A 27,480-nucleotide genomic window follows, 5' to 3' on the forward strand; every position below is an offset into this window, starting at 1 on the left:
AAAAACCAAGGGAAGACGTTAAAAGAGAACACAGGGCCCGGATCTTCTGTCCCACGTGTCTCCATTCCAGCGTTACCTCTGCTTCCCATCGCCTTCTGTGTCCTCAGTCCTTGTGGACCTCAAGCTGAGCAGGGAGAGGGCCCGGTTCTCGGCCGTTCTCCTCACACAGGAGCTGCAGAGGGCCGGGCCGGGGCGGCACGACTGCCTCCGGGCGAGTTCATAGGTGCTGAGGGGAAGACCGAGCGCCCGGACCTTCGTGCCGTCTGGAGTCTGAGCCCTGTCTCAACTAGCGGGGAAAATGAAAGCCTCGGGGAGCAGGAATTGGCGGGTAACTACAAGTTCACAAACCGAACATCCCTGAGCATCGACTCCAACATCAGAGGGCACCAGACCCACTGTCCGGGGCCCGCGGCGGGCCGCAAGACGGGGAGGTGCTGGAGGATCTCTGGAACTTGTAGTTCGCCACGGCCCCCTCGGGGACGCCCGACCGCGGCCTGGAACTACAACTCCCAGGTGGCATCGCGCGCCGCCCGTCCCTCGGCCCCTCCCCTCTCGGGCCCGCGCAGGAAGCCCCCGGGCCTGGCGGCGCGGCCCCGCCCCCCAACGCCGTCACGCTTGTTTACCCCGAGGCCCCGCCCCGCGCGCCCGCCCGCGGGGTCGCTGTCACGCGGGTAATGCATATTCATGAGGCGCGCCGCCCGCCGGCCTCCCGCCCGGCGCTCCCGGCGCGCGATTAATATTCAATGAGGCCGGCTCGGCGGCTGGCTAGGCGGCGCGAGGCGAGGGGCGGGCCGGGGGCGGTGGCGGCCGGGCGGGCGCGCGGGATGGAACACCGAGACGCCGACGGAGCGCTCCGAGCAGCCACATAATCGCCTGGAACGGCCGCGCGAACGCCACTGGCGGCGCCGCCGCCCCCCGCTCGCTGTGCGCCCGCCGGCCCCCGAACCGGGGCCGCGCCGAGCCCCGCCGCCATGGAGCCCGCGGCCGCGGAGACCCGCGCGGAGGGCCGGGCCGCGGCGGGCGGCCCCGGGCCCGCGCTGACCGCGGCGCCGGGCCGGGCGGGAGGCGCGGCTCGCAGGCGGCGGCGCGGCCCGGCGCCCCTGCCCGCCGCCGGCGGGGCCGCTCCGGGGCCGGGCGCCAGCTCGCTGCTGCTGAGGAGAAGCCGGCTGAAGAGGAACGCGTCCGCCGCCGCCGCCCCGCGCCCCGCCGGCCTCCCCGCCCCCGGCCCGGCCGCGGCGCCGCCGTGCTCGCGGAGCCTGGACCGCCGGGCTCTGCTCCCGCGGCCCCGGCAGATGCTGCCGCTGCAGCCGTCGGACCGGGACTGGGTGCGGCACCAGCTCCAGCGCGGCTGCGTGCACGTCCTCGACCGCCACCCGGCCGCCAGCCGCCTGCGCCCGGTGCTCTGCACGCTGGACACCACGGCCGGCGAGGTGGCCGCCCGCCTGCTGCAGGCGGGCCCCAGGGCCGGCGGAGTGCTGAAGGTGCCGGGCCGGGGCCCCGCGGGGCCGCCGCCCGGGAAGGCCGCGCTGGCCGCCGTCGGGGGGCCGCCGCCGCGCCGCGCCTCCCGCGCCGGCCCCGCGCCCGCGGGCTGCAGCCTGGGCACCCTGCGGGCCCCGGACGGCGCGGGCCCGGCCCCCGAGCCCGAGAGCCCCCGGCCGAGCCCGGGCCCCGAGGGCGCGTCGGGCCGGCCGGATCCCTACTGCTCGTCGTCATCCGAGGAGCTCGAGGCTGACCCGGGCCAGCCCCGCCTACGCGGCCGCTCTTCGGGCGCCCGGCCGCTCTCCCCGGCCGCCTCCCCGCCACCGCCGACGGCCCCGAGAGGCGTCGAGGCCTCGGGCGGCGCCGCCCGCGATCGGCCGGCGGAGGAGAGCCCGGACGGGGACGCGGCGGCCGCGGAGAAGGCGCCCCCGCCGCCCACCCTGTATGTGCAGCTGCACGGGGAGACCGCGCGGCGCCTGGAGGCGGATGAGAAGCCGCTGCAGATCCAGAACGACTACCTCTTCCAGCTGGGCTTCGGGGCGCTGTGGAGGGTGCAGGAGGAGGGCCTGGACTCGGAGGTCGGCTGCCTCATCCGCTTCTACGCAGGTAAGGCGGTCACCTGCACCCGCGCCGCGCGCGCCCTCGGGGCTCTGTTAGCCCTTCGCGGCTCGCGCGGACGACCCGTGGGACCGAGCCGAGCGCTTCCCGCCGCGGGCGCGGGGCAGGCGGCGGGGCCCCGGGTGCACATGCTCCTGAGAGGAGCCCCGCAGTGCCAGTGCCGCCTTCGGGCTGCGGGGCTTGGGGCTTCAGGGCAACTTCACGTGCAGTGAAACCAGCGGAGGAAAAGGACCGCGGGAAACGTTCCGGAGCACCCGGCCTGCGTGCGACCGTGCGCGGCCGGCGGCGCCCGCCCCGAGCTCAGTCCGGGTCGGCCGGTGCCCTGCTCCTGCTCCCCGTCCTGTCCTTTACCCACTTGGTCCTCGGTGGAACCCGGCAGCCACGATCCTCTTTAGTGATACTTTTCCTTAGCGCTTCTTGGCTTTATTTCAGTCTCCTCTGCAAGTGTACTTCTTGCATCAGAAGTGGTTTTGCCTATTTCTTTCTCTCAGTTTCTCCCCTCTAACCTTTATAGCCAGAACTGACAATGTGACTTCCAATAGGGATACATAGGGGTCACAGTAGGACTTTTGATTGTCGTCTCTCACTGAGTGTGATCTAAAATCCTCCGCATCCTTTTTCATTTCTAGATTAAAGATCTTAAATTTTTTCATTGGGATAGAATTGATACATTAGATCAAGTTCTTGACCAGGGGTGACTAGTGTTTCTCTTTTAAAGAGTTGGCTGGTGCTAAATTAGGGAGCTATGGGTCCTGGCTATATATTTGAGCTTAATAAGTTCTTTATGTCCTTTTCCTCTGCTGGTTTGAAGAATCATGTTTTAGTGGCAAGGAATTTTATTTAAAACAAGGTTAGTGTAATAGTTAGACAAGAAGTTACATCTTCCCCAAATTTACTAAAGTAGTAAATTACTTCTGCGCTTAGGCTGTAGGTGTGGTGGAAAGAGAGTCAGGCTTGGAATCGCATCCTCTGCAGCCATTCCCTCCACCTTCATGCTTCTGGTCCACTCTTGTGTTGTAGTTGCAGTTTAGCCAGTTTGAATGAAGAGCTCTTTACTCCTACACTGAGATATGCAAGACTGGTAGCATTCCTGGCGAGATGTTCCTTTATGTTTAATTGAGGTTTTTCTGCAATTCACGTGGATTTCTGATGGATTTTGGCCTCATAAAGAAAACCGTATCGTAGTACAATAGCATTTGCAGTACCTGAAGATAATGTCCCAACCGGATGACAAGTCTTTAAAAAGATTATGGCCTAGAAAATAGGTGATATTTTTTTTTTTTTATAATGTGGGAGCAACAACTAAATTCTCCTCTCTTGCGGCTCATGTAATTTATAAAATACTGTTATTTTATGAAAGCGTTAAATGATAATCATGCTTGGAATGAGTGTTTTGTTAACATGAGAATGGTAAATGCCTGTGTGTGTGTCTGTGTGTGTGTAAAGAAGCAAGGGCTGTGTTAAGCATATTTTGAACATATTGAACATATTTTGCATGGAAAGAGCTCTGCATGCCTCATTTTCCTCATGATTGAGTTGTTGATCATGAAAAATGTCCATGGGAAGGGTTTTAGGTGTCCTAGTCATGGCATTTAAATCTTTGATTCCCCTTGATTGTCTCTTCAAGTGTGTCTGAAATGTTCTAAGTGGATGATATATAGGTGTTTTTTTCTTTCTTTTTGTTTTTTAAACTTATCTCGGTGTAAAGTTTACAGATTATCTTTCTGGTTAAATCTCAAATTTCTGGTGTGCACATTTTAATCTTTTTGTTCTGTTCTTCATGAAAAGCAGTAATTGTTACTTCACTCTAAACTTAACTTGCTCTGCTGTAGTATGCACAGCATAAATACATATACCCCTCTGTGTATACGCTTGTAAAGGTAGCTAATAAAATGGGGAAGCCACACATAGCATCCAGCCTATTCTTGAAAATGAAGCCTGTATACAGGAGTCCTAGAAGGAAGGTGCCTGATCAAGATGTCTAACTGCACATTTTATACAAAATTGAGTTTAAGCCAAAGTTAATATATCAAACATCTCTTTTGCTGTTCTTTGCCATAGAACAATCTTGAACCTTTGCAAGGAAATGTAATTGTTGATGAACAAAAGGGCTTTGTTATAAGGTGGTCTCGCTTATCACAGGAACATTATCAAGACTTCACATGTCATGGAGGTTTGCATTGAGCTGGGAGGAGATTCCCAGAAATTACCCCTTTGGAATGTAGGACACCCAACAAGAAAGTAGTCATTCTTTTCCTCAAGAAGAGAATTAACATTTGTTTCACAGGAGACCCTTTGAGTGGGTGTTTGTACCACATTTGTTCTTAGAATTTTGCATGTAACTTACTTTTACATTTGTCGCTTTGCGTCCCTGTGTTTATGTGTGGCTGGGGTTAAGGGTAGACTGGGAAGCTGCCTTTGGAGGCTTCTGAACGTTTTCCTGTGTTTAAATGGAGCTCGTTACCTGTTGTTTATATAGTTTGTCTGTTTATCAGTTGCTTTTTTTTTTTAGAAGCTCTTGTTGGGGGAGACTTCATTCTCTTGAGGTCACCTTTCAATTAAATTTTAGTGTTTATAACTTGGCCCAAGTGATTCTCAAAAAGGCTTTGGAAGCCATTTGTGGTTTTTTTTTTTTTTTAATATTTAAATATTTATTTAGGCAAAGTAAAATGAAAGTCTTTAATGAACTGAAAGGATTTGGACTCAGGGTTCTTTGTGATTGCAGAGCTGTGATAGAAACTTTAGTTTGAAAATCGTTACTGCTCCTCTCAAGAAGCCATGCTCTTAGCTGACTTAAAATGAGAAAAAAATTAATTGTGGCTGTATCCGAAATAACTTGCATGAAGTATTAAGTCTGTTAGGTACATTAACATTTAATTTGCTTTTAAGATCAACCATCTTAAATTTTACTTGACAGAGAGTACATTTAGGTGGAAAAAAAAATTCAAGAATTTATGTTGCTCACCATCGGTAATCAGGCTGTGTTTTGGACTCCCTGGGGGCACCTGAGTCGTTGATCAAGGGCGGTGTTACATGGTATTTCTTTATATTATTGACTCTCTTCTGCCTTTTTGGGTTAGTCATCTCGCTGTTTCAGCTCAGACTGTGACGGGGAAAGGATGTTGACAGAACAGAGAGCACTCCCACTGTGCCTGGTGAACCTTGGACAGGATATTTTTATGTGTGGCTTTCTGGGATTGCTCTGGAAAAGAGACTTCTCACCCGCTCCTATTTCTCTTCCTTTTCTCTTCTGGGAATGATCAGACCTTACATGGTTTCCTATGTGAACTCGAGGCGGGGTGGTTCAGCATTAAGCTGCAATATTGACGAGCAGTGTCTTGCTGCTGTAATCACAGCGGTGTTGAGTAGCGTGGTAGGACATGTGACACCAGCGTGTGCTTCAGCTCCTTTTAAGAACAAAGGACTTAACTCTGTTTTTTACATTTATATTTTATACTTGTTTTTGATGTAAAGTGCATGCTGTCTTGTCCTTCATTAACTGTGGTTTGATAACATCTATTAATATGTTGGGTTTATTATCTTCAAAAATCTTAAAAGAGCTTTCACATAAATTATCTCGTGTCCTTTCAGAAGCATTTTTAGGGAGGAGTCAGTGTCAATCCTCTTTTCAGACAGAGAAGCTGACTGTAAAGAGTTCTGATTCTTGCTTGTGGTTTTTCAGCTCTTGGCAGAGCTAAGAGAGCATGCCCGTTCTGTCTTAAAATTCATGTCACTTTCCATGAATCGATCTCATTTATGTTTGGATTTTTAACTTGGTTAAAAGCATTCAGGAAATACGCAATTTTTTGCTGGTAATGAGGTGATAGTATCCTCTAGTCCCAAGTGGTATTCCTTGTAAAATGTGGACGGCTCTATTTTGATCACGCTGCCTTTACCATGAAGAAGCAAGACTGGACAGTGAGGGGCAATACAGAAGGAGCACGGAAGGGCTCCGAGTGTCCCGGGGCAGATCGTCCTACGTGCATTCAAGTTGGTGTGAAATACAGCTCACCAAATGGTTCTTGATTCTCTTGCTTGAGCATGTCTCAGTTGTTAAACCATAAAATTGTCACTGGCTATAGAGTATTAGCACTTGATCTGAAAAGTGGATAAGTTCTGAAGATGGAGGTGTGACACTTCAGTTCCTTTAAAACATAGCTTTTAAGTGTCAAAAATAGCTATCATGAAAGATTTGCACAAATCTTTTATTTGAAGTAAACTTATTTGTACTTTAGTGATCAATAGTGCTTTATTAATGTCACTATGCTGTTCAGTTTTTGTAATTTCTGTATTATACAGGGCCAGAGAGTAAGTACTCTCCCTAAGTTTCATAGTTATTCCTAAAATGATGTGTGTGTGTGTGTTTTAATTGTAGGGAAAGGAGATGAGTGTAAATAAGTTTATGAAGTTTCTTTTTTGTATCTGTAAGATTGTTAAATGATTGATTTCCCCAAGATTCTTATTATTTTTTAAAGTGTAAGGTGTTTTATTTTGTTGTTCTCTTTCTTTATAGAATGCTGAATTTGATTTCTTGGTAACATAGCATTTATTGAGGTCGTGTATGATCCAAGGCTCGTATAATACTTGGCACTTTAGTTTAAACATTTGTTGAGTTGAATCTGTGAATTTTGTGAAGCAGCTGATGGTGTGTGTCCTGAATCTTCGGCTTTCCTTCCTGTTTCCCCAGGGATTGTGTTAAATGCACACACACATCTCTCCCAGGACACAGCCCTCTCCCAGGACACACACACCCACACCCACACACCCCTGCCTACTTACCTGCCTACCTCCCAGGGCAGGAGATTGGAGGTGTTAATACCTTCACGTGAATGAAGCTCTGTGTGGATTTTGAGATCCTCTCTCAAAGTTTTCTTAGGAGTTAAGGTGTGCCCCCCTCCTTTTCACAGGCATCTCTTACCTCAACTTTGAGATGAATTTAATGAGGCATCTATCAAATGAGGCGTCTCAGATTTAATGATTTGATTATGTGCCAGGGTTGAACACGGTTCAGTCTACCTGGACAGGAGAAGGGTTTAATTGTGCTGTGACAGTTGAGAGACCCTGAAGCCACTCAGTAGAAAAGCCTTTTCTTTAAAGATGCTGACATTTTGAAAAAGAGAAAGAAATGTTATTAAAACGTCCAAAATAGTCTGGGTAAATTAAGCCTTTTTTTTTTTTTCCTCTGAAAGTCTCACCTTCTAAAACCTACTGCACTCCAGGCTTCAGGGACAACACTGACGAGAGGTTTTGAGTCTGGCTTCAGGTCCCTGTGCTTCTTGGGCAGACTTTTATACTTGCCTTTGGTTTTCTAAAGACAGTAGAGTTAAAGTAAAACCAAAGAAAATTGACCATATGGATTCTTTAGACGTATTAGCTGCTTATAACCTAAGTCTGTGTGACTGGTTGTTATGAAACTTCCTCTCTAGGCTTTGGAAAGTTTTCATAAATTGAAATTCCAGGGCCTGGAAAAAATAGACTTTAATGATAGTTTGATTAAAGAACATTAGGATATTTGGTCAACTAAGAAATAGCAGCTCTTTCAAGTTATGTGATAATTGTACTTTATAATCAAGAATAGTAATGGTTACTGGATTACTGAAGGGTAATTACATGTCAATTTAGAGATAGAATGGTGTTGTTTTATATATATATATAAAATACATGCCTGGTATGCCTTTTAGTATGTTAAATGAAGCAAAGCATAACCATCCCATAATGCCACATTAATGCTGAAATGTTTCCCTGTTGTATTTTTACATTTGAGATTGCTTTAATACATTGTAAAATGTATTAATAATAAAGTGTCTTACTAAGGTACAAGTCCAGTGACTTCAGAGTTTGGGACTTAGAAGTTCTATTGGAGTGAAATATTTTGGTTATACATTATACATATTTTGTAAGTTTGTAGATGTTGATACTTTAGCAAAACAAAAAAAAATCCAGAATTTAAAAAGCTGTTTATTTGACGGCATCAGGCCTTCGTTGTAGTACGGAAGATGTTCGTCACATCATATGAAATCCTGTGGTAGGCACGTGGGCTCCATTGCCCTGTGGCACGTGGGATCTGAGTTCCCGCCCAGGGATCAAAGCCCCGTCCACTGCACCGCAGAGCAGGCTCTTAACCACTGGATCACCGAGGAAGTCCCCCGGATCCAGGATTTTTGACATGTATTTTCTGAAATGAAGCTTGTTAGAAGTAAATTTGGAGAAGGAAATGGCAACCCACTCCAGTGTTCTTGCCTGGAGAATCCCAGGGACGGCGGAGCCTGGTGGGCTGCTGTCTATGGGGTTGCACAGAGTCGGACACGACTGAAGCGACTTAGCAGCAGCAGCAGCAGTAGCAGCAGCAGCAGCAGTAGCAGCAGCAGAAGTAAATTAGTCCCCCTAATGTTACACGAAAGCATTTGGTTGATACTTGAATAAAATTTGCAATAATTTTGTTTTGGACAGTGTCAATAATGAATGGGAAAAACTAGAAATTTGAGATAATTTGAATTGGTTGATTTTTTTGTCCCGCCTCCCCCGCCCCACGTTCTTTTCAAGCAGGAAGAATTTCGTGCTTGTTGGTGTCTGGTTCTGCTGGCTTGCACATCTGATGAAGAGCAGGTGGAGAGTGTGTTTTCATGTGTCAACCTCCGTTAGTAATATGTTAGAATGTTTGAGTTTTCTTTCAGATACCAGGCATGCTTTTAAATACAGCGAAAGAAAGTACAAACTGTATTTGTTTCCACTGCCTATTTAATAATTATCTGGGTTTTACAGTCAGCTCACTCCTGACACATGGTCCAAAGAGTGTGATTCTATGAACAGAACCAGTTTTTGACTTTTATTGTCATGTATGAGAAATACATCCTTAAGGAATTGTTTCTTTGTTTCTAACCATATATTGGGAGAGCTTTTTGGGTATACTTTAGCACCTGAATGGGCTTCCCTGGTAAGTGGGGCTGGGCTTCCCTGGTGGCTCAGACAGTAAAGAGTCTGCCTGCAGTGTGGGAGACCCAGGTTCTATCCCCGGGTTGGGAAGATCCCCTGGAGAAGGGAATGGCAACCCACTCCAGTATTCCTGCCTGGAGAGTCGCATGGACGGAGGAGCCTGGGGGGCCATAGTCCATGGGGTCGCAAAGAGTCAGACATGAGTGAGTGGCGGACACTGCTCGTACTGGAATGGGGGCCACGTCTTAGGGCTTCGGAGTTTGGCTGCTGTGACCTGAGCTGGGGTCTTTAGTTTAGAGAAACAAGTCTGAGTGGGGAAGCTCGCTGTGCCTGTGGGCGTCCATTTTAACCTGCCCTGGGCTCCGAGCTCCTCCTCAGTGAGTGAGGAGCCTGGGGTAGAATAGGGTATGATCTCTTCCAGCTCCTAACATCCTGGGGCTCCGTTGGAGGGTCTGTCCTTCAGATTAGAAGGGCTAAATGTTGTCGTTGTGTTAAGTTCTCTAACCCTATCTCTCATTGGAGAAGGAAATGGCAACCCACTCCAGTGTTCTTGCCTGGAGAATCCCAGGGATGGGGGAGCCCAGTAGGCTGCCATCTTTGGGGTCGCACAGAGTCGGACACGACTGAAGCGACTTAGCAGCAGCAGCAACCCCTATCTTTGGGTTTAAAAACAGCCGAACCCCCTGCCTTTTGTCATGGAGAAAGGAACGTCCTTGGACCTAATGCAGTCAGCCTGAGGTTGCCAGCCAAAGCAGAGAACCTTTCTGGAGTAGATTAGGACCAGTGACTGGACAGACAGCACGGGGTCGCCCTCTGCCTCTCCAAGTAGGAAGTAGGAGCATACGAGATACTCGTTTATCCCGAGGACAAGTTTTATATGGAAGTCAATCTATGGAGTCCGTTAGTTCCTCAGAGATGACTGTTCTTTCTTACTGTTGGAAAGGGAACTTTGTCAAGCGCAGAAGTACGACGGGTGAAAACACATGCCTCCGGCCTGTGTCCTCCAGATCTGAAACGGGGCGTTTCTCTGGATAGTCTCTGCGGCGGCACGTGGCCGAGGGAGCTGCTGTGCAGGTCTGTGCGGTGGCTGCGCCTCTCCTGGGGGGGTGACACCTCTGGAGTTGGAGGAGACGTGCACTCTTCCTTACACACGTGTGTACACGATACACGCACACACGTTTTCCATTGAGTGTGGGGGGAATAATGGGAGGTGGTGGGTATATTTGTGGGTTGAAGGGCGTGGGTGGGGTAGATAGTCTTGGGGGGGATCTCCATTTAAAAAATCATGGTCCTTAATTATGTAGGTCTCTTTCCCCCATGTTTTAGTTGGTGACTTATTTCTCTTGTGAATGGCGTTTTCATGTCCCTTGTCCCTTTTCTATTTGTTGCTTGTGTTTTTCCTTCTGCCTTACAGATTTGCTTCTGGGGAGGGTATAGCTAGGGAAACCAACTTTGTTTTGCAGGTCGCTGCTTTCTTTGTCTGTTGGTGCTTTTACGTCAGTCTTTTCCTCTAGGCATTCAGGCTTCCGTGTCATGCATAGGAAGGCCTCCGCATCCTAAAATTTAAGAGGGGTGGGCAGGTTTAAAATAAATGTCCCGTATTTTCCTGTGGTATTTTATAGTTTTGTTTATTTCAGCCTATGTTGTTTAAGAAAGGAAGTAGGAGCGAACAAGCTGTCCACACACCTTTTATTGGAGAATAGAGTATTTCATTAGTGACTTAAACTGTCACTTTTCCTCAGTTGATGTTTTTTGTTTTTTAACTGATAGACATCTATATCATTCTTACGATGTGCTAGGCACTGTGTTAAGTGCTTTATAAATACGAGCTCATTTAATCCTCATAACAACCCAGTGAGGCGGACAGTGTTACCACCGGAGGGTTACAGGTAGACTGAGTTAATAGAGCAGTTTATTTAGTACTCTGGATTTGTCAAGCCAGCAGCTTCCTTAGGTGGTGCTAGTGGTAAAGAACCCATTTGCTAATGAGACGAGAGACACGGGTTCGATCTCTGGGTTGGGAAGATCCCCTGGAGGAGGGCATGGCTACCCAGTCTCAGTATCCTTACCTGGAGAATCACGTGGACAGAGGGGCCTGGTGGGCTACAGAGTCAGAGTTGCAAAGAGTCAGACGTGACTGAAGGGACTCAGCACTTAGCAGTATGTAATAGCCTGACTTGCTGAATGTGAAAACCTTGTCCTTAATGACCTTCGGGGGCCAGTTGGAGCAGGTCAGCGTTTGGGGAGCGTGCACTCTGAAGCAGTTGGAGCTGAGGCCTGCGTTCTGACCGTGGCCCTGACCCCGGAGCTCTGGCTCCCTCTTTCCTGTTTTGTGGAGGCAGGTAACGACCTTGAACCACATGGGGTCATTAAGATCAAATGGGGTGAGGGCAAGTACCTAGGACGGCAGGGCCCGTGTCACCCAGGCCCTGGGTCTGAGGCTGGAAGGAGCGCTGATGGAGGAGCTAAGACCTGGGCTTGACCGCCGGCTCCTTTTTTCTTGATGTGAGGTCTATGATGAACCCTTTACTCTCCTTAAGCCTCATTTATTAGAGAGAGAAGAGGTGATAAAAAAACCTGTCTTGGAGCCCTTCGTGAGGTTCAGATTTGATAACACACGTGGAAGTGCTTTGTAAACTGTGAGATGTTCTACAGATGTAGTTTGGTGCCGTTATTTTTAGAACTAGTAAATTGCCACAAATGTTAATTAGAGGTAATTAGGGCTCATTAAGGAAGATGGGCTATGCTGTTGCTCAGTGACACTGGCAGACTGTACACTTTCACTCATTCATTCAATCCCATAATTACTCTGAGTACGTACCATGTCACATGTATTTTTGATTCACAGATAACCAATTTTAATTTTCTAGGATCCCTTGAAATACCTGTAGATTTGAGGGCATGTTTGTGGAAACAAGTGAGCCAGTGTTTAGACAACAAAGGTGGAAAATGTTCTGATAGGCAGCGGTTCACCCATGACGGTAGTCACGGGGAAGGCCAGGCTCCTGGCCCACGCTGTGTGTCCCAGAAGGGCCTTGAGCCGTCATGGAGGGCCAGCGGGGGCAGGCTCTGCCATGACTCTGGGCTCCGGAGCTGTTTGCAGAAGTAATCATCAGTTATTAGTAGGACAAAGTCTAGTCGGACTAAGTTTAGGGTTAGTAATTCCAGATACTTCTTTAAGATTTACCAACCCTTTTTACCAAGCCTTTTACCCGTTTGGATCGTTTGGGCTTCACTGGGTATCATCATTTGTGAGGATCTAAGTTCTGGGTTAAGCAGATGTTAATTTTGCTCTCTTTAAGTGGCAAATACGCATACGTTCAAGGTTGCTCTGAGCCTGGCAGGGACCTCCAGAACTCTTGAAAGTCCAGTCTCTCATTTCTTCTGTAAGGCCTGCGAGGGTTTTGCTTTCTTTGGATTTGTGAGGTTTATGGGAGGTGCTGTCTTTATCTTCCAGAACGAGATACTTCCTCTTAGTTTGGTGTCACGTAAACCGACATATTAATGTAAAATTCGGAAGATGAGGAATGGTCATAACCTGAGGGTGTTGGCCTTAACTTTGCCCGTCTACTGTCTGAATTGTCATTGGTGGAGGAGATTTTAAAAACCTCTTAAGTGGACTAGGAGGAAACACAACTCTTAAGTGTTCACATAGGCAAAAACAACTGTTTTATCCATGGCTGTAAAACCCACACTACAGTTAATGGTAAATTAAGTCTTGGCTAATGGCCTGTTACAAATTTAAGTGGAAGACAAAATGTCTCTGTGAAACATTGTCTCATGTCGTAACGTGAATGGATGACACTAGAAAGAATCTTTATTGCTTTTTATGTTCTAAAAGTATGATAAACACCCTGTTTTTTTTTTTTTTAAAGTTATGCAGATCCTGGTTGACTAAGATAAGTCATGCTTCTGATTAAAATGAAAATACCTGTGATTCAGACTAATCGACATTCAGGCTGAGTACCTGCCGGTGTGTATTTCCCGCCGTCAGTGCACCGTTCTGTCCTCTGTGACAAGTCTTTAGAGACCTCACTTAACTCATTAGAATAGTATCAACACCCGACAACCTGAGTTTACGGGGAATGTTACCAGAAATGCTGGCATCAGTGTAATTACAGGGGGAACAGTTGCTATTAGCCTTTGTGATTATAGACACTAAAATTCTCGTCAGTCAGGTCAGTCGCTCAGGCGTGTCTGACTCTGTGTGACCCCATGGACTGCAGCACGCCAGGCCTCCCTGTCCATCACCCAATTCCCGGAGTTTGCTTAAACTCATTTCCATCGAGTCAATGACTCCATCCAGCCATCTCATCCTCTGTCGTCCCCTTCTCTTCCTGCTTTCAATCTTTCCCAGCATCAGGGTCTTTTCAAATGAGTCAGTTCTTCGCATCAGGTAGACAAAGTATTGGAGCTTCAGCTTCACTTGTAACTGAGTCCTGAGAAGAGCTTAATGTATTGAACCAAAATCTTAGCAATACTGTCTCTTTGATAAATTGTTGTTGTTCTGTAGTCTCTGAGTCATGTCCTACTCTTTGTGACCCCTTGGACTGTAGTCCACCAGGCTCCTCTGTGGGATTTCCTGGGCAAGAATACTGGAGTAGGTTGCCATTCCCTTCTGCAAGGGTCTTCCGTACCAAGGGATCAAACCCGAGTCTGCACCACTGGCAGGTGGATTCTTCGCGGTAAATACACAGGTACACATTGATAAATGCACAAGGACAGAAGTTTTATAAACCTGTATGTTGGGACTGCTAAAGAAGTGATGTCATTGTGAAGATACTGCACCAGGGTCCATTTCTGAGAGCAGGGGTCCCCTTGTAGTCACTACGCTTGGAATGCTGTGTTTTTTTTTTTTAAATCTCAGATTGACTTGCAGCTGCTAATAGAGAATTGGGAACTCTCTCTCATTGCTTCCTGCTTCTATACATGTTCATGAGGTCTCCCACCCCAGCCCTCAGCGATTTAAAACGGTCAATAGCCTCTTGGTTCTGAGAAGCTGATAGATTAACCCAAGCGGTGTTGACCTCTAGATAATACTGATGGATACAGGGAAGTGCTGGTGATCGTTTATCTTTAAGGCACTTTCCTAAGTACGACTGTATCAAGCGCCTTGTACAGTATCTTCTTTATCTTTTAGAAACATTTGTAATATTGGACTAAACCAGCATTGTCTTAATCATTCAGAATCTGCCGCACCCAGTGCCAGGTGTCGTGTGAACTGAGCTGCAGGCCTCACACCCTGTGTTAGGGTGACTTGGAGGTCTCTGGTGTGGTTGACTCCAGTCCCCTCATCAAATAGGAAAAGGAGTACGTCAAGGCTGTATATTGTCACCCTGCTTATTTAACTTCTATGCAGAGTACATCATGAGAAACGCTGGACTGGAAGAAACATAAGCTGGAATCAAGATTGCCAGGAGAAATATCAATACCTCAGAAATGCAGATGACACCACCCTTATGGCAGAAAGTGAAGAAGAACTAAAGAGCCTCTTGATGAAAGTGAAAGAGGAGAGTGAAGAAGTTGGCTTAAAGCTCAACATTCAGAAAACTAAGATCAGGGCATCTGGTCCCATCACTTCGTGGCAAATAGATGGGGAAACAGTGGAAATAGTGTCAGACTTTATTTTTTTGGGCTCCAAAATCACTGCAGATGGTGATTGCAGCCATGAAATTAAAAAGATGCTTACTCCTTGGAAGGAAAGTTATGACCAACCTAGACAGCAGAGACATTACTTTGCCAACAAAGATCCGTCTAGTCAAGGCTATGGTTTTCCCAGTGGTCATGTATGGATGTGAGAGTTGGACTGTGAAGAAAGCTGAGCGCTGAAGAATTGATGCTTTTGAACTGTGGTGTTGGAGAAGATTCTTGAGAGTCCCTTGGATTGCAAGGAGATCCAACCAGTCCATTCTGAAGGAGATCAGCCCTGGGGTTTCTTTGGAAGGAATGATGCTAAAGCTGAAACTCCAGTACTTTGGCCACCTCATGCGAAGAGTTGACTCATTGGAAAAGACTCTGATGCTGGGAGGGATTGGGGGCAGGAGGAGAAGGGGACGACAGAGGATGAGATGGTGGATGGCATCACTGACTCCATGGATGTGAGTCTGGGGGAACTCCGGGAGTTGGTGATGGACAGGGAGGCCTGGCGTGCTGCGATTCATGGGGTTGCAAAGAGTCAGACATGACCGAGCGACTGAACTGGACTGAGTCCCCTCACCGACACGCAGAAGAGAGGAGCAGGAATTGGCTGCAGGGTGCGGGGGAGAGATGGTGAATTCACTTTGGGTTGTGTTGCATGTAAGGTGCCTGAGGGCCGTCCAGGCGCATCTGCGGCGCTCAGGTTGCCGTGTGTAGGTGGTGGTTACAGTCCTTGTGCCGAGGGAGGCTGCTCGGTCACATGGGTGCAGGGAGGAGAGGCTGTGGAGGCAGCGCCAAGGAGCGCCTGTTTGAAAGTGGTGCGGTGGACTGTGACGCGTGAAGGATTTCAGATATGGAGACGGACACTCGATGGCGTGTGTATGAAGGATGGTTACCCGGAGAGGGACGCTCGATGGCGTGTGTATGAACTTCACGTTAACCGGCAACGTGAAGTTCGGGGGGAGATGATGCTAGTTGTTACCTTTCAGGGGGACATTGATGGAAAGGGGCTCGAGCCATCTGCTGTTGATAATGCTCTTTGCATTTTTCTGGGTTTTCTTTTCCTGGGTGTATGCATATACAAAAATGTATTAACTGTACCCTTATGGCTTGTGTGCTTTACTAGATGTAAGCTATCCCTCGGGAGAAAGAAGAGGTGTCCTGAAGGAGGAAGCCTGAACGATGTTTCTTGTGTCTCAAAGGGGAGGGAGAGGAGGGTGACAGCTGACTGGAGAGGGAGGTGAACAAGGGAACGTCCTGGGAGAAGGAAGACGGGGGAGCCTGAGCCCTCGTGGAGCTCACCGCGGGCAGGACGAGGCCCGCCTGTTCTCTGAGATTGCTAGGAAGGACGGGGCAAGACACAGGTCCCCTGTGACGTTCAGGAAGTCGGGCTGAGAAGGTGAGGAAAGTCACGTCTCAGTGTTTACTGCATGCAGCGTGGTTTTTCTGAGTGGATCAGTCAGCTAATCATCATCCACGCCGCTTTGGGGAACTTGTGACTGGGGCTTCCATCTGCACTGAATTTTCCGCAGGGCGATCCTTTCTTGGCCGTCCAAAGGCACCTGCCCCTTAGGGGAGGGGAGGGGAGGGTGGTCAGCCCGAGGTGGAGACGACCGCGGCGCGGGCTTGCGGGCTGGCGGGCTGGCGGCGCTTGCATCAGGTGGTGCGTCCGAGCCCAGTGGTTCCCTCCTCCCCATCTCTAAGTGTGTGTTTAGGCAGCGGTGGGCCACTGGGGTAGGGGTGTATGGACGTGGAGGCAGGTCAAAAACTTCAGAAATGCTTTGACGAAGCTGGGATCATGCCTTCCCTTAGCTTCTGTTTCCTTGCTGTTTAAAAGTCACTTACGGAGCAGTGAAACTCCTGTGATAGCCTTGTTTTCTCATGATGAACCAGCTACGCTTGCAGACCTGAAGGCTGGTTCTGAAGAATGTGTTTCCCATCCCTAGGTTGTCAGAGTGACTTGTGGCTTGAATCTGTTTATAAAGTGAGCATGAAGGCATGATAAATTATAAATTTAGATAGATGTAAGTCAGATTGTATAGGAGACAGTTATTCTGAATGCTCTTAAGAAGCCACGCTACACCCATGTTTTTCCTCTTGTGAGTTGTAGTAAGTGTTGGATTTCTGTTTTGTGCTCAGCACTGGACTGGATGCTGAGATTTCAAATTGTGGTTATTGAAACACAAGCACAGCTAGGTTGTTCTTAAGAATGTAATTGCCCCATTATTTACTGAAGTAACTAGACCCATCTAGTTATGTTATATTCTGGTTACAGTTTGTTTCTAAGATTTGAGTAAAGACCTTTTGGGTCACAGGATAGAAAGTCTTGAGAAAGAAACGTAATTGTTAACTCTTTGTATCAAACAGTAATTAACTTCATATCAAACAAGGTAGATTGCCAAACACACTCCCTGAGGCAGGGAGCCCAGCACGCTCTGGGAAGACCCAGAGGGAGGGCTGGAAGGAGCACCAGGCGAAGCTGGCGAGGTCAGCAGGTCAGGTGGGTGCGCATGCTCTGGCAAGTTCCGCGTGCTGTGATCTTCACGCTGCTTCCTTGCCTGCCCCTTAAATGAAATGCAAGACTGGTAGATGTGCCCTCTTGGTTGTGTCTGGCTGTAAGGGTCTTAAAGGCCACAGTTAGTGTTTTGGAACTGATTATAAATCTAATAGGAAAACATCCCATTGAGTCATCAAGCGTCACGCAGGTGTGTCTCTTTCAAGGACAGGGGCCACAGTCGTGGCATCACAGTGATGGTCATTTTATAACTTCCTCCCATCTCCTCGGTCAGAAGATAAAGTCAGGGTAGACATAGCCCTGTGTTTTCTGAGTTCACTAGCCTCTGTCTGGGACTCCTGACGGGCCCCTCTCTGCTCTTCCTGCACAGCCCACAGACGCGTTCTCACCTCACCCGGGGCTGCGCTGACTGCGCTGCAAACCCAGCATGCTCCCCAGCTGCGTGGGGCCGTGGTGTGAGAACAGAGGGCCTGTTTTTTTTTTTTAAACTGGTCTCACATTAGTTTTTACAGAAAGCTTCATTTTACCCTCTTTTTGTCCCACCCTAGCCCACTTATTTTCCCTTTCTTAGAAAAGTTAGCGTCTCTCAGTGAACGAGTATCTAAACATTCCCTGCTGTACACTCTTAACTTCCGAACTCATCCCAGCATTAAGCTGAGCTTAAACATCAGGTGAGTTTGATTGGGGAAATCAAAAAACACCAATTCAGGGGCTCTCTTGACACTTCAGCAACCCTTCCATTTTAATGAAAACGTGATACAGTGTTACAAGTGTCATACCCTGTTAGGGAGACATTTAGTGAGGTTATACCTGCTTAGGGTTTCTTTTCCCTACACTTTTGATCCACAGATCACAGATGAGAGAGAGCCCGAGGTCGTTTGTGCACAGTCGATCATTTTTGGGTCACAGGCGGGTTGACCAGCCTCGTTGTGGTCGTTCCTGCAGCTCACTCTTTGCTCGCCCTAACCCTGTCCTGGTCAGTCACCTCTTCAGTCCTTTTCCTACTCTCTTGATGAGATCACATCCTAGGACACAGGAACGAGGTTAAAAACAGCTCTTTATTTTAGGGTTCTGTTGTTATTATGGAAAGCATAAAAATTTTAAAAGTAGGCAGAAGAATGTTACGACTTCCTGTGTACTCGCCGCCGCGCGTCGGCAGGGAGTCACTGCTGTGCCATTCTTGTTTTAGCTCTTCTGCCTCGATTACTCGGAAGCAAATCCTAGACTTCACATCATCTCATCTCTGCATTTCTCTCAAGTATCCCTAAAACGCATGATACCGTGTTTTTTTTTTTTTTTAAATTAACACTAATTCCCATTTTTCAGTGAAGTCAGTGTTCAGATTTCCAGGTGTCTTAAATTTTTATGTGAAATATGATCCAAGGGTGGTCAGTGCGTTTGTGATTTCTTTGTTTTGTTTTGTCTTCTCAATGTCTCTTCATTTTAGTTTCCCTTCTCTCCTCTTCCACCCTTCCCACTCCTTTCCCTTGCGGTTTACTTGTTGGGGAAAAACAGGTTATTTGTTCTGTAGTATTTCCCATAGTCTGGACATTTGTGACTACATCCTCGTGGTGTTTACAGGAGTATGTTGAGAATTTGGGTATGTACTTTTGGTTTTTTCTTTTTGTTTTGAGTTTCACTTAGTTTTTTTTTTTTTTTTTTTGGTATTGATCACGTGAGTTAAGCTGGATCTTCTTTTGGAGGACAGAGCCAGTGCCGTGTGTCACATGTGGCTCACAGACCTGCTGTGTTTCGTGACGCGGTTTGAAATATTTTCAAATTAACTGCCATCAGCTTAGCATCGTAAAGTTCCCCATAAAAGTCAAGGCTTCTGTGTTTCTTCTCTGTCTTCAGTCAGAAGATCCAGGCATCCTGGGCTTCTGTGGCGATGCCCACGGTGTAGTGACGAGAGGTGACAACACCCTTCAGAGGGCACCATCTGCTCCGGGAGACCCCAGGCTCCATTAGAGGTCTCCTGAAGCGCTGGTACGGTCTGCGAGCCCTGCCGCGGCGCAACCGCAGTTACTTTTGTCTGCGTGGTCTCCCTTAAATTTTATGCGTGACAGTTTAATTCTGACTTTTTGCACGTTTTACTCTAAGCTGATGTTCAGGCTGTTTTCCTATCTAACAATCAGTGTTTGTTCAGAAGGTCAGAGCGCCAGCTCGAATTCCGACTGTGCTTTGTCTGTCGATCGTAAGGCATCAGAGCATTGCATTGTGTTCTCATGCCCTGTGGAAATTGGTACAGACACTTCTAGAACCTAACAGAACACTTGGAACATAGTAGGCATTCAATAAATTCTTGTTGACTGAGTGGAGGAAGAAAGGAGCCAGCAAACAAACTACCAGATTAAACAAACAGGGAAGAGAAAGGAGAGCACTGGATGGGCGTCCGGGTTTGGATTTCAGCCGTGTCGTCTCTCTGCTCCTCTCACTAGCGCGTGTTAGCAGAAGGTGGCTGTGGTGTGTCCGGGTTTGGATTTCAGCCGTGTCGTCTCTCTGCTCCTTTCACTAGCACGTGTTAGCAGAAGGTGGCTGTGGTTACCGTGTGTCTCTCTGCTCCTCTCACTAGCGCCTGTTAGCAGAAGGTGGCTGTGGTCACCTTGTGTTATCCACCGTGGGCTTCGCGGATGCCTGCCTGCCACAGCTGAGGGTTCCATCCCTGGGTCGGGAAGATCCGCTGGAGGAGGAAATGGCAACCCACTCCAGTATTCTTGCTTGGAAAATCCATGGACGGAGGAGCCTGGTGGGCTGCAGTCTATTGGGTTGCAGAATCAGACACGATTGACCGTGTGTGCACACACACACACACACACACACACACACTACAGTATGCTACACAATTTAGAAGTAACTTCTCTGTAGGTTTGCAAATGTTTATCTCATACGTCAATAACAGGTAAGTTGGGGATAGATTTCCTAAGAAGAGATTTCAGTTTATTTGTGCTTTGGAAAACAGACTAGCTGGGTTTTCCTATTTTGCCATAAGAACTTGGAGTGTAATTCTCCCTTTGGAACATCTCCTGTGTTAACAAGCACTTGCAGCAAGTGTGAAAGAGGAGAGGTGTCCAGCTGGGAAAGAGCACGAAACTTGAGGATCTTAGCAGCTGCATCGGGCATAATTTGGTGAGGCTTTGAAATCTGGCATTTGGATATTACTGAATATAATAATTTAAAAATGCTCTTGCATTTTAGGGTTTAATAATCTTATGTTATACTTACACATCCTTTAAAAATTATAATTGAGGTTTTGGTCTCTCTTTTGGCATGTAGGACGCCTACCTTAACTTCTTCTTGCTTACTGACAGACACCTTTCATACAAAGTGTGAGTGAGGATAAGTTCTATACACTTCGACTCAAAGAGGATGTTTAATTTATCAGGGGTAAAAGAACAGAAAAACAAATACCAGTAAGCATGCTCTCGCACCACCTGAGGTAGTGATGATATGTGAAATGTAATTTGGATGACCCTCAGCCATCAATACACTGACCTTTCATTAAGAAGTCTAACTCATTTTGCACATCTTTAACTGTGCTGAAATTAAAAAATGCTTAACTCCTTGGAAGGAAAGTTATGACTAACCTAGATAGCATATTAAAAAGCAGAGACGTTACTTTGCCAACAAAGGTCCGTCTAGTCAAGGCTATGGTTTTTCTAGTGGTCACGTATGGATGTGAGAGTTGGACTGTGAAGAAAGCTGAGCACCGAAGAGTTGATGCTTTTGAACTGTGGTGTTGGAGAAGACTCTTGAGAGTCCCTTGGACTGCAAGGAGGTCCAACCAGTCCATTCTAAAGGAGATCAGGCCTGGGTGTTCATTGGAAGGACTGATGCTAAAGCTGAAACTCCAATACTTTGGCCACCTGATGCGAAGAGCTGACTCATTTGAAAAGACCCTGATGCTGGGAGGGATTGGGGGCAGGAGGAGAAGGGGACGACAGAGAATGAGTTGGCTGGATGGCATCACCGACTCGATGGACATGGGTTTGAATAAGCTCTGGGAGTTGGTGATGGACAGGGAGGCCTGGCGTGCTGCGATTCATGGGGTCGCAAAGAGTTGGACGCGACTGAGCGACTGAACTGAACTGAAAGGAACAACTACTACTATTAAAAGTGAGCAGTTTCACTTTGAAAGAATCCTTCAGTGGTGTTTGTGGGTGGTGAGAAGTGATAAACTCTTATTGAAAGTGTGTGGTATCTTCACATAGTGAGGTTGAGCATTACAGGGAAGTACCGTAATACTGAAAGAAATTAGAGGCTTTTTCCTATTAGTTGATCTTAGTAAGAACGAGGCTTCCCAGGTGGCGCTAGTGGTAAAGAACCCGCCCGCCAGTGCAGGAGATAAGAGATACCGGTTCAATCTCTGGGTCAGGAAGATCCCCTGGAGGAGGGCATGGCAACCACTCCAGTGTTCTTGCCTGGAGAATCCCACGGACAGAGGAGCCTGGTGGGCTACAGTCCATAGGGTCTTCCATACGAGTGCAGAGTCGGACACAACTGAAGTGACTTAGCACGCATAGTGAGAACAACAATAATAATATCACCATCTTGTATGTAGAAATGCTTTACATTTTTCAGAGCACTTTGAGTATTGAAATAAGAATCAGTGGATCAAATCTCTGAGACTTTTCCTGATTAAAAGAAAAATTCTTAATGTTACTGTTGTTCCTTTAATTCCTGTTTATTTTTTTAAGTTAGTTGCTGGTAGTAAATGTTAGCCAATGTTTCTTTTCTTACATAAAGAAGAATCTTTGCAATTTGGAGGAAAACTGGTTTAAATTGAGGATTTGAAACTGAAATCCTATGCTAATTTCAAATGAATTGAGTCAGAGACAGTGTCAGAGGTGTTAAATCTAGATGGCTGACCACAGGATTTATTTCCAGGCCCCCAGGGAAGACAGTAATGTGTGCCTAGTGGACTGCCTTATGTATTGATAATCGGAGAAAGGTAGTTGGAAGCAAACTAAGTTTTTTATAGTGAGGCATCAGATGCTGCTGCTGCTGTCACTTTTTTTTGACGCAACTTGATTTTCTTCTTCCGTCCTACATGCTGCCTGTGACGGCCTTTGAAACCTGGGAGGCGGGCGCCATCTGAATGATGTGCTTAAGTAACGGTTTAGTTTGCCTCTGTCCAAGTAATTTTAGCTTTGCAGTATTTTTTTCTTTTGAAATAATTTCTTGTGGGCTCTTTCAACCCTGAAGTTGAGTAGTATAAAAAACACTTGTGTAACTGTCCCAGCCTTACTGAATTTAGCATTTTGCATTATTTGTTCCACATGTAATTGTTTTAAAGATGTAACCCTGTGTACACCTCATGATGTTAGCAATCTAGCACATGCTTCATGAGATTCATTCTTGTATATTATACGTTAAAAAAACGTATTTTTATTATATTTTATTATACGTTAAAAAAACATATTATTATTTAAAAGTGGTGGGTTTACAGTCTTCAAAATTGTTTGGTGGTACATAGCGATGCAGTTTGATCTTAACTAGCAACCTTGCTGAGATACTTTTAGTAATTTGTATATTTGTATGAATTTTGTGTAGTCACTCATATCTCTTGCAAATAGTTGGTGGTGGTATTTTGAGTCGTATACATGTAATTTCTTTTTCTTGTTTGTTAACACCAGTTAGAACTTTTAATATAGTGCTAAAAGAAGCTGGTGGTAGGAAACTTTGAATTTTATTCTTTATTTAAAGCAAATATGTTTTGCCATTTAATTTGATTTGATTCTAGTTGATAAAATTTATAAGTGTTAAGAATGGTATGAGAAGTTTGTTTTTAAAATCATGAAAGGAGTATTAATTTTACTGATTAGTTTTCTGTAACCTAGAGATCTTATGGTGGTGTTTTTCCCCTCCTTGAATCCGTGCAATGTGATAAATAATATATTTAGATTTTTTTTATGTTAAGTGATCCATGTATTCTTGAAGTTTAAAAAAATCACCTTGCTGAATTCAATTAGCTAATACTTTATATTTAGGAGTGCTTTATTTATGTTATACAAGTAGAACTGGCTTAAACTTCCTTTCTTCAAATGTTCTTCCCTGTTTTGGTTTCACTCAGAAGGTGAATATTCCCCCTTTTTATTTTTACTGTAACAGTTTGTATAAGATAGAAGTTACCGGTTAGTTCCTTGAAGGTTTGGTAGAATTTGCTTAAACTTTCTGGCACTGGCAGCTTCTATAGTGGTATTTCCTTTGCTCGGTCGCTTCAGTCCTGTCCAGCTGCGACTATGTGGACTGCGGCCCGCCAGGCTCCTCTGTCCCTGGGATGCTCCAGGCGAGAGTACTGGCGTGGGCTGCTCGGCCCTCCTCCAGGGGGTCTTTCCCACCCAGGGTTTGGCAGGTGGATTCTTTACCACTAGCGCCACCTGTTTCCCTTTATCTGATGGTAATGGCTCTATGAAGGTTTTCTAATTCTTCTGTAGTAAGTTTTGGGAAGATGCAGTTTTCTAAAAACATTTGAAATCTGTTTTTCAGCACTGTTGAAACCTATCACATTTTGCAATATGCCTTTTCTTTACTGTGGGTCTCACCATGGATTTGTAACTGTTATTATTCGTATTTTGAAAGAACGAACTTTAGGTTTTATCGAAGCTTTTATTATTCCCTTCCTCGCATATTTAATTAATGTATGCTTTTATTTTTAATTCCATCATTTTTTTAGTAGGAGTTCTCTTGTATCATTCCTAACTAAAGTCAGATGCTCAGCTTATTAATTTTCAGCCCTTCTTTTCTAAGACCATGTTCAGGCATTTCGGGCTGCTGTAACAAAGTACCGTGTGGACTGGGTGGGTTGCACGTCACAGAAGTTTATTCCTTGTGGTTCTGGAGACTGGACGTGTCCGACCCGGGTGCCGCATGGCTGGGCTCTGGTGCCAGCCCTCTTGCAGGTGGTGAACTGCTGACTCTCTGTGACCTCATACCTCTGAAGGGGAGAGGGGCCGTCTGGGTCTCTTTCTATATCTGAGGGCTAAGCCCACCCAGGCAGGCTCTCTCCTCATGACCTAAGCATCTCTGAAAGGCCCACGTCCTCATACCATCATATTAGCGATTAGGTTTCAACACAGGAACTTGGGGAGGACCCATAGCTGTCTATAGCAGATCATAAATATCTCGAATACACTTCAGTGAAATCCCACACATTTTAATATGAGGTGCATTAGTTTCCTTTTTTTAAAAATTTATTCTTTAATTGGAAGAAAATTGCTTTACAATGTTGTATTGGTTTCTGCCATACGACACTGCAGTTCAGCCATAATTATACATACATCACCCTCCTGAGCCTGCCTCCCCTCCCCACCCGCACCTCTCTCCATCATCACAGAGCGCCAGGCTGAGCTCCCTGGGTTATATAGCAACTTCTCACCAGCTATCTGTAGTTTTCATTTGATATGCAGTTCTAAATATTTTGTAATTTTTTTGTGCTCTTTATTTTATCAATTCTTTTGAAGGGCTTTCCAACATTTTCAAATGCATTAGAATTTTGGAAATCTAAACTGTATCATTTATCTCTAATTTTTTAGCACAATTGTCAGAGAAAGTGCCTGTATGATACTGATTCTTTGGTATTTGTTGAGGTTGACTTTGTGCCCTGGTATGTTTTTATAATTGCTCCATGTCAGCTTGAAAAGATGCATTCTACTTGTTGAGTGTTGGGCTATAATATGGGCTTCCCTGGTGACTCATTCAAACTTTCTGTAGCCTTACTAATTTCTGACTGCTCAATCTACTGAGAGTATGTTAAAATCTTTCTCAGTGGTTGTGAATTCATTAAATTTCCCCTTTAATTCATTTGATATTTGCCCTATGTATTTTGAGGCGATACTGATAAATTGCAGGTGAATCCAGAATTTTAATCTTGTTGACTGCATCTTTTTCTCATTGTTATATGACTGTTTTTTCTTTCCAAATGTGGCTTTTGTCTTAATGGTTATTTTGTTTGATATTAATATGATTCTATTAGCTCTCTTTGGTTAATATTTACTTGATAAATTTTTTCCTTTGTGTTCTTTCTGTACTGCAATTGTTGCCCTTCTTAACAGCAGATAACAGGCTCAAAATTTAATCTGAGAGTCTGGAAAGTCAATCTGTGTAATTACATTTCTATCTCTTTACTTTTAATTTTGTGTTCCCCTCACCTTTTTAGGTTTTGATTTTTCTCGATAAGGTTTTCTCCAGTTCTCATTTTACTTATTGCTCATCTGACAGTAAAACTTACTGTTTTATAATTTGCTTTATTATTTTAGTGATTATCTTAAAATACTTGAATATGTGACCTAAAAAGTTTATAGTCTCCATTTCTTCAGCATCCTTTCCTTAAAAACAACAAAAAAGTCTTTAGACTAACTTTTATAATCCTTTACCTAACATTCATGTAATTTTTACTAGTTCAGTTCAGTTGCTCAGTCGTGTCTGACTCTTTGCGACCCCATGAACCGCAGCACGCTAGGCCTCCCTGAACTCCCGGAGTCTACCCAAACCCATGTCCATTGAGTCAGTGATGCCATCCAGCCATCTCATCCTCTGTCGTCCCCTTCTCCTCCTGTCCTCAATCTTTCCCAGCATCAGGGTCTTTTCCAATGAGTCAGCTCTTTGCATCAGGTGGCCAAAGTATTGGAGTTTCAGCTTCAACATCAGTCCTTCCAATGAACACCCAGGACTGATTACCTGACCTGCCTCTTGAGAAACCTGTATGCAGGTCAGGAAGCAACAGTTAGAACTGGACAGGGAACAACAGACTGGTTCCAAATAGGAAAAGGAGTACGTCAAGGCTGTTTATTGTCACCCTGCTTATTTAACTTATATGCGGAGTATATCATGAGAAATGCTGGGCTGGAAGAAGCACAAGCTGGAATCAAGATGGCCAGGAGAAATATCAATAACCTCAGATATGCAGATGACACCACCCTTATGGCAGAAAGTGAAGAACTAAAGAGCCTCTTGATGAAAGTGAAAGAGGAGAGTGAAAAAGTTGGCTTAAAGCTCAACATTCAGAAAACTTAGCTCATGGCATCTGGTCCCATCACTTCATGGGAAATAGATGGGGAAACAGTGGAAACAGTGTTAGACTTTTATTTTGGGGGGCTCCAAAATCACTGCAGATGGTGACTGCAGCCATGAAATTAAGATGCTTACTCCTTGGAAGGAAAGTTATGACCAACCTAGATAGCATATTAAAAAGCAGAGACATTACTTTGCCAACAAAGGTCCGTCTAGTCAAGGCTATGGTTTTTCCAGTGGTCATGTATGGATGTGAGAGTTGGACCATAAAGAAAGCTGAGCACCAAAGAATTGATGCTTTTGAACTGTGGTGTTGGAGAAGACTCTTGAGAGTCCCCTTGGACTGCGAGGAGATCCAACCAGTCCATCCTAAAGGAGATCAGTCCTGGGTGTTCATTTTTACTAGTTATTTTTTTTTATTTTTCTTAACTTTTTACCCCTGAAGTTACATGCTATTACTTTTATTTAGTCAACACATACTTAGATTTACCCATAGGCTTACTGGTACTCTAAATACATAAATACACAAGGAGAATTTGTTTTAAGAATTGAGGTTTTGCAGCCTCATTTTATCAAACTCCAGACCTCTTGAGATTTGGGGGGAAAGGACAAATTTCACCCCCCGCCCCATGAAAAAGGGCACCAAAACACTGTGGTTTCATTATGAAAACGCACGTAGGAGAAAGTGCAAGCTCTGGAGCTTGGACCAGCTGATCTCTTCCTCCCGCTTCTGCCTCCTCCCGGTCTCTCTCCCCGTGTCAGCTTCCCAGTGCTCATAACAGACCACGGACCAGGCGGCCGGAACCACGGAAGGGTGTTTCTTGGGAGTCTGGATTAGAAGTCCAAGTTCAGGGGCAGGTTTGGTTTCTTCTGAGGGCTCTCTCCTCGGTTCACAGGTATCTGTCTTCTCACTGTTCTCACGGAAGCCTTTCCTCTGCACTTGCAACCCTGGTGTCTCTTTGTGTATCCAAATTTCCTCTTGTAAGGAAAGCAGTCAGATTGGATTGGGGCCCACCCTAATGGTCTCATTTTAATTTAATCACTTTTTTAAATCACCTCCAAATATAGTCACATTCTGAGGTACAGAGGTGAAGTCTTCAGCATATGAATTATGGGAAACACAGCTCATAATACTCCAATACTTTGGCCACTTGATGCTAAGAAACCAACTCATTGGAAAAGATCCTGGTGCTGGGAGAGATTGAAGGCAGGAGGAGAAGGGGAAGACAGAGGATGAGATGGCTGGATGGCATCACCCCTTCAGTGGACATGAGTTAGCACAAACCCCA

At 46.1% G+C, this 27,480-nt stretch overlaps 1 protein-coding gene across 4 annotated transcripts in view; it reads left to right on the forward strand.

Moving 5' to 3' along the window:
* The first annotated feature begins 876 nt into the window (after nt 1-876).
* Nucleotides 877-27,480, forward strand: part of PHLPP1 (PH domain and leucine rich repeat protein phosphatase 1) — a 219,374-nt gene continuing 192,770 nt past the window's right edge. For all 4 annotated transcript variants that reach the window (XM_061400373.1, XM_061400374.1, XM_061400375.1 and 1 more), the window contains exon 1: nt 877-2,085. In XM_061400373.1, the coding sequence (XP_061256357.1) occupies nt 972-2,085 (1,114 nt within the window). In that variant the 5' untranslated portion in view covers nt 877-971. The remainder of the gene's footprint in view (nt 2,086-27,480) is intronic.

Source organism: Bos javanicus, chromosome 24 (genome assembly GCF_032452875.1).
Source record: "Bos javanicus breed banteng chromosome 24, ARS-OSU_banteng_1.0, whole genome shotgun sequence".
In the NCBI taxonomy this organism is placed as follows: Eukaryota; Metazoa; Chordata; class Mammalia; order Artiodactyla; family Bovidae; genus Bos; species Bos javanicus.